Here is an 8,035-nt window from a genome sequence, read left to right on the forward strand (position 1 = left end):
GAATCAGTTGCTAAACATTAACCTTCGATGTAGGTGAAAATGGTATATTGCAATAGTAAAGGGAAGTTGATGATAGAAAAGTTGAAGTCATTACGTTTATCATAAGTTTTACTTAAAGGTAAAATTGGCGATGAATAACAGAAACATGTCAACAAAATTATGAAAGGAGAGTTAAAATAGGTTTCTAATTAACAAGCACTGGTTATCGAATCTGTTTCATGTATGGTAGCTCAGTGGGTAGAACTCTCGTTTTATGATTGGAAGGTCGTGGGTTCAAGCCCCGGCAGACCTAAGTCGATAAAAATAAGTAGCAACTGTTCCTTCGCCAAGCATTCTTCACCTTGAAGTGAACGTTGCAGGTCTTTCAAATGATACCTTAAAAGCCGTGGCCCTGTGTCACAGTATTCGTTAACACGATAAAGAACCCCCACCGCTCAACGGCCCTTTGTACTGATTAATGGTCTAAATTTGAAGTCCTTCACAGGTATATTAAATGTCTTCATATGAGTGAAAAATTCCCGGGTGGGACGTTAAACAATATACAGATTAATAAGTATATGTCTACGAGGGTTGTTCGTGGACTAGCGCCATAAAGTTAAAACCGCTTAAGATACATCAATGAATTTTTAACGTTTAATTAGCATCATCTTTTTTATTTATATAATAAACTATACATCATTAGTTTTATTTTTTAATAAATTGTTGATGTTTTTGAAAGCAATGGTATGCCCAGGCGGCGCAACCTCGAAGATTACGTAAAACTTAGAAAAAACTCTTTTTTTGATATTCACGAGCATTCGTCATTCAAAAATCCCGTTAATTCACTCATGTGGTATGACACAATTGTACCGTAAATTTGCAATTTTTACCCCCATTCTGTAAGTTCTATGAAATTTTATCGTAAAATTTAAATGAAATGTCCAAACAATTATGGGGTTGAAATGACGTCAGAAAGGGGGGTGGGTTTCTTTTTTCAACATTCTATAAAGTTTTACCCTCTGGAAAATCTGGCATAGACCTAGGATATATTTAAATGGGCTACTGAAAAATAAAATGCATTCAGAGTACTTGTGTTTAAACGCCGAAAAAGATTAGAGAGACGAGAGATGTAAAAGTGAATGTCGATTTGTAGTAAGGGTGTTCAAAGTTTGTCACGTCGAAAAGTGACGTTGATCATGTGTGATAAATGTTGAACTCCGACAAGCAAATACGCTGTTATAATCAAGTGAGGATTTTTCAGATCTATTTACAATATTATATGCATTGAAATCAGCTGTTTATGACACTGTAAAATCATATAAACAAGACGGATTTAAATCTTTACTTAACTCCAATGAAACTCATCAAGATAAGTGTATGAGGTAGAGAATGCGGACATTGAAAAACAATGACGTCATGTAACTAAATGGCGAGAGCGCCTGGTGATCATATAATGTCTTTTTTATTTTATGATAATTTGGAAAATTTTCAACATTTCTTAAGCTTTTGTTGTTTTTTGTTCAATAAAAATTTTGTAAGCATAGACTACATAGTATTAATTTTATCGCATCAGTCCACGAACTTTTCGAACAACCCCGTAATTCCCGTATCTCTTTCTCCTTCTTTCTTTCATTCTTTCACTCTTTCTCTCTCTCTCTCTCTCTCTCTCTCTCTCTCTCTCTCTCTCTTAAAAAGTAGTGTATATATATATATATATATATATATATATATATATATATATATATATATATATATATATATATATATATATATATATATATATATATATATAAATATAAATCAACTTATGTATCAGAAAACATGAATTAAAAAAACATACAATCAATCAACAATCAACAATAAATCAACCCTATAGCTGTTTCATAGCATGTTATGAACAACAACAAAATGAACATCTGCGCTGGATTGATGAAACACACCTGATAATGGAAGAAATTAGAATTAAATTTCTTTTAAATTGTATAGATTAAAATTGCATATAAAGAAACAGGAAATAAATTCTTTAATCTGCTTTTATTAAATGTCCCGAAAATGTTGGTACATGATAATTATAGTAGAGATACGTTCCCTTTCCGTTGTAATGTCTAACCCAGACATCATCGTTTATGTTTAAGTGGATCATTGCGACACAGTAGCCCTCTTGGAAGTAAGTAGCGGCATGTGCTCGGCATATCATATTTCCGTTCTTCACCATCTCAAGATCTACACTATACGAAGAGGAATAAGCCTGACTAGTGAGGACAAATTGATAATACCCAGCAGCAGGAGCACGGAACAAACCAAAGTATCTGTCGAATCCACCACCAACATTATAATGAACGTTTTCGAAGGGTATGGTTTGGTTAGGACTCATAGTACTGTATGATCTTGTTAGGTAGGCGGAAAATAGTATTGGGTCTGAAACAATGAAGTAAATTCGCAATTTTATGCATGTTTAAAGGTCAAATTAGTAAGAAAATGAAGTTTTAAAGTTAAATTTGTATCTGGAGAAAGAAAACATGCTGTGTGAACATAATACATGTATCATATTTTTTTAGCAGCAAATCGTCTTTAGATAAAAACCACACACGCTAACTCTCGATTCCCGCCTACAATTTACACCCATTTAATTCAATATGGATGGTAGTTTGGTCATTAAACTTGTTTGAATGTAAACAAGAAATTATTACTGAAAATTAATAATTTGAAAACCAGTGTAAAAAATTTAATTGTTCTTTTTTACGACTCTTTTCAAGTGTGTGTGTGTGTGTGTGTGGGGGGGGGGGGGGGGGGTTGCAAATGTTATCCACTGAAATTAGGCTTTAAAAATCGCAAGATTTTCAAAAAAGTCCCATTGAAAATGAAAAATGACACTTAAGACTTTCCTAATGTTTTATTTAAGTAAAATTCAACATAAATGATTATTTTAATTGTAATCTGATTTGACATTGATAATGAAATGAAAATTTTTGCAGTTTTTTGTCTGTAAACATATCCCTCCCCCTCCCCTTGAAACAACAAAAGCTTTGGTATGAATTTGTGAAATAACAATTTATAAAACCCATAAAAAGGGTTTTTCGTTCACGGAGTGGGGGATGTTTTGAAAATATTTTCGTTTTCCGTTGATTTCTACAGTGAATAACCCCATTTTAATTTGTAGAATTTTCAAACACATGTTAATACTTCATAATTATCTGTCTCGGAAACATATTTTATAAACAAAAACATAAACTTACTTTCCAATCTTCTCCATTCCCTATTCACTGATTTTAATGCACTCCTCTGACTTTCGCGATTTGTGTGAAACTTATTAAATATTTTCTGAATGCGTGTTTCTAGGGAATCATCGTTAATGGCACTGAGCGAATTGACTCCATGGTCTAGTATAAAACAATAAGTAATCAAAATTGCGAATTTTGAGTTCATAACAAATTTAAACTGAATTTATGTGCCATTAATATCACCAAATAATTTGCAGATATACAAACCCTCTGTGACGATTAATCACATGACAACATGGCCTGTAAGAGATAAGATTTATCAAGATTAAAGTTTCCACTATTTTCCACAATCTTTATGATTTTCATTGACAAATTATTTTCCTTCAATACCATTAAGTCTACTGATATAACTGAAAACAAATTAGTTAATAAATTAATCAGAATTTAAACAAAGTAGCATTATAAACTTATTTCCCATGAAAGTATGTGAAAAGGACTAAGCATAAAAAACTTTTTAAATATCCGTCATCATTATTTTACGCAAATTCTTGAAGGGATCAATTATAAATATTAAAACGCTTCTAGGTTTCAAGTGAACTTTTAAAACCATGCATGTACTTATTTACATCTTCACCCAACATATAGGATAAGGGTTAAAATAAAGTACTAAGCATAAAAAGCTTTTTAAAATGTCCGTCATCATTATTTTACTTCTCTTTTTTCATCCAACACATATGATAATGGTTCATACCTAGTCTTAGCTTATAATAGTGCCATTTGACTTTAATACCACCTGTATGGGTACCATTTCCTTACTGACCATACTAAACTTGTTTAAACCTACATGCATATGGCCATAGGAACCGGAGGCACGGGGGGGGGGGGGGCGTGTCCCTCAATAATTGTGCCGATATATAGAAGACTATTAAAAACATAGCTGCTATATGCTTGTGCCCCCTCAATATGACCTTTTTTTCGCTTGTCAAGGAATTTTGGTACTTGATAGTGCCCCCCCCCCTCCCCAACTGAATATGTATGGTTGTGCCCCCTCAAAGTGAAATTGCTTCCTACGGGCCTGTACATGTATTTATACCAGAAGGTGTTTTTCTTATGTTTAAACATTGATTTGTTTTATTACATGACAAGAGCTTTCAAGGTCCCCAACTTCCTTAAATCTGATTAAATTTTCCTTTTCTCCCACCAAATTTGAGGCTTTTTTTAAAAAAAACTTAAGAATCATCATAACTTTGGGGGAAAAAAACAAAGAGAAAAAGTACAGTTTGCCAATCAAGATTTTTCTCTATCGGAATATACATGTATGTACTGAAAGTAAGAACCCAATCACTTTTAAGGGAACTGATCTTTTCATGTAAGAAATAATGGATTATCTCATAAACAAAGATAAAGACGTCATGTAAATATGATAAGAGTTTTTTCTATCTCTCCCCAAGTATTAGTGAAAGGGTTTTGAATACGGGACATGTGGTGTTTAATTATTTTTATTATTTTTCATATTTTAATGTTCACTGTTTCGTCCATTGAAACTGACATTTCAGTTTTAAGAAAAAAGATATCAGACCTTGAAAACGAGTTAGCTGTTCAAAAGTCCATGAATAATGAGCTTCGAAATCTTATCAACAAGGGAGGATTATATCATATTCGACTCCGAAAAGGTTTGTCAAATACCTTGAATTGAATTTATTTTGTAAATTTAAAATGAATTTGTAAATTCTGTTGTATAAATTTGATTTTTCTCAAATATTGAGAGGGAAAAGAAATTTGCAGGTAATTTTTTTTTTACAATACTAAAACAATATTTACAAGAAATGCATTATACATTCGATAATCTCGTTGTTAGTGGGTTAGGATGTGTGATAAGTAAAAGGGGGGGGGGGTCACATAAAGTTATATATGCAAAGCCCTCAATGCAATTTTCACTCAAACCCCTTACACCAATACAAAAACTTTTCTGTGTTTATAATGGTTTTTTTTTCCGAATGCAGGCCTGCTGAATCCTCTTTTTGTCCGTTATTTTTACTAAATCTTAGTAAAAGCAGCACGGTCATATGTTCCGAAATGTATCTGGTTATTATAATCATTATTATTATTTCCAAAATTTCATTAATGTATGATACAGCTTTAATTAAATGTATATGAGAAATAAATTTAATTTTTGAGAGTTATGAGGATATGAACTACGATGCTTCACGCCGGCATATTTCATGAAGCACGTTAAATTCATATTTTATATTTACATTATTTGTCTGACGACTTGTCACAGATTTATGTCAAACAACGATCATTTTTGAAACAAAACAGTTTGCACTATAGTTTTACGTCAAGTACGGTATTAAGACGTCACAACTTAGATATTCTTGCTCATTCATGGTAGTTCATGAGAAAATAAACAGTATTCTAATTTGCAAAGAATCTGAAGGAAATGTATTTGGAAATGTAAATATTTTACTATCGTGCAAACTGTTTTCTTTCAAAAATGTTCGTTGAATGACATAAATCTGTAACAAGTCGTCAGACAAATAATGTAAATATAAGATATGAATTTAATTTTTGAGAATCCATTAGGCACATGAACTATATCATTTCACGCCTGCATATTTATCATGAAGCGCTAATGCACTTCATGAAATATGCCGGCGTGAAGCATCGTAGTTCATGTCCTCATGAACTTTCAAAAATTAAATTCATTTCTAAAAGATTTACATTTCCAAATACTTATCCTTTAGATTCTTTTCAAATTAGAATACTGTTCATTTTCTCATGAACTACTATGAATGAGCAAGAATATATCCATTGTGACGTCATAATACCGTACTTGACGTAAAACTACATAACAAACTGTTTTGTTTCAAACATGATCGTTGAATGACATAAATATGTGACAAGTCGTCAGATAAACAATGTAAATGTAAGATATGAATTTAATTTTTGAGAATTAATTAAGCATGTGAACTACAACACTTCACGTCGACGTATTTATCATGAAGTGCTAACACGCTTCATGAAATATGCCGGCGTGAAGCGTCGTAGTTCATGTCCTCATAAACTCTCAAAAATTAAATTCATTTCTTAAATATCTGGGCATTTTATTATTAATTGTGACAACAAAGTTTGTTTCAAAAATAGAGGATGCCAATTAATTCGTTAATGCTATATTGGATACAATTATATACGCTAGAAAATTTTCTATATAAATACCAGGTATGTTAATCTTTTTTTAATTTAATCTCTTAAGTTTTTCTTTTTATTTTGTTTTAATTTCTTTCTTTCTTCCTTTATTTATTTATTCATTTATTTTTTTGTGTAGAAATTTAAGAGCTCAAAGAAAACTCGATACAATATTCATGTAGCAATTTAATTTCACAAGTTTTAAGTTTTATCAAGTGAAAGTTGTAAGCAAAACTAATCTAACACTATATTTACAGATATGTTATTTTATGCTTCATTGTTTTATTTCAGCGGCAAACTGTTCAGTTCATTATCGGCCAATAGTATTTCATGCACGCCTGGCATCTGATATTTCCCCGCTAGGTCTCAACCAAATAATTACCTACGACACTGTCGTCACCAACGAGGGAAATACCTACGACACTCTTACGGGAATGTTCGAGGCTACCACTACAGGCCTATACCAGTTCCTGGCAACCATGTGGTCTACTGATGGTTACAACGTGGATTTTCAAATGATTCTAAATGGAGCAGAAGTATGTGCTGGTCGAACAACCACCAACAACCAATCAATGGGTGTATGTTCAGCTATTCTTCATGTCTCCGCAGGGGAAAGGGTTTTCGTAAGGCATAAAGGAACCGCCGGTAATCACGCCAAAGGCAATAATTATGCAGTTTTTACAGGTCATTTGATTATGTAATGTCATAAAACTCTTATTAAAGGACACTGAGACACTCGAGATTGATTTTTATCGCCAAAATTGGTTCAAAAGAAAAAAAAAATTTAGTTAATTTTTAGCTCACTTGAGCTGAAAGCTAAAGTGAGGTTTTCTGATCACATTTTGTCCGGCTTCTGTCTCGCTAACTGTCTGTCTGCCCGTCTGTGAACTTTTCACTTTTCGACTTCTTCTCCAGAACCGCATGTCCAATTTCAATCAAACCTGCCACAAATCATCCTTGGGTGAAGGGAATTCAGTTTTGTTCAAATGAAGGGTCACATCTTTTTCAGAGGGGACTTTGCAAACGAGAATTTGAGTGTACTTTTCAACTTTATACACAATCATTCCCCACGATAAATTAAATTCCAGGCTTTTTGATATCATTGACAGCTGCTTTTTCAATAAAAATGGAACTCGTAAATATACTTACCTTGTCATTGGTCATTTGCAAAATTATTTTGTTAAAAAACATTCTGATTGTACACACAAGTACTCTGAAGTTGACATTAAAAAGATGCTTGAGTTTCTGATTGACAATATCTATGTGGTTTTTGGAGACCAGGTCTTCCAACAATCTATTGGAATTTCCATGGTACCAATTGCGCCCCGTTATTAGCAGACCTTTTTTGTATTCATATGAAGCAGAATTTGTCCAAAATCTTGTACGTGAAAAGAAGAAAACACTTGCTATGGCGTTCAACTCGACATTTAGATATATCGACGACGTATTGTCAATTAACAATGGCTATTTTCATTCTTATGTCGATACGATATATCCTGGTGAACTTGAGATAAAAGATACCACAGAGTCTGACACATCTGTTTCATATTTGGATATTTTACTTAAAAAAGACGTTAATGGTAATCTAACAACCAAGCTTTATGTTAAACGTGATGACTTTAACTTTTCAATCGTCAACTTCCCTTACT

General features: G+C 32.6%; 1 protein-coding gene across 1 annotated transcript; it reads left to right on the forward strand.

Moving 5' to 3' along the window:
* The first annotated feature begins 4,680 nt into the window (after window positions 1–4,680).
* Window positions 4,681–7,087, forward strand: LOC133188766 (C1q-related factor-like). The gene is made up of 2 exons (XM_061324253.1): window positions 4,681–4,873; window positions 6,678–7,087. Exons 1-2 carry the CDS (start codon window positions 4,681–4,683, stop codon window positions 7,085–7,087), a joined length of 603 nt encoding a protein of 200 aa, XP_061180237.1.
* Window positions 7,088–8,035: the final 948 nt, after the last annotated feature.

This window comes from Saccostrea echinata, unplaced genomic scaffold, assembly GCF_033153115.1.
Source record: "Saccostrea echinata isolate AGI-Se365-2 ecotype Australia unplaced genomic scaffold, CSIRO_AGI_Sech_v1 ptg000016l, whole genome shotgun sequence".
NCBI lineage: Eukaryota > Metazoa > Mollusca > Bivalvia > Ostreida > Ostreidae > Saccostrea > Saccostrea echinata.

What these genes read in the sequence shown, in the direction of transcription:
- LOC133188766 (XM_061324253.1), top strand. Translation starts at nt 4,681, where the DNA reads ATGTGGTGTTTAATTATTTTTATTATTTTTCATATTTTAATGTTCACT. An exon ending in TCATATTCGACTCCGAAAAG is followed by an intron (nt 4,874 to 6,677) that starts GTTTGTCAAATA and finishes GTTTTATTTCAG; the next exon opens with CGGCAAACTGTTCAGTTCAT.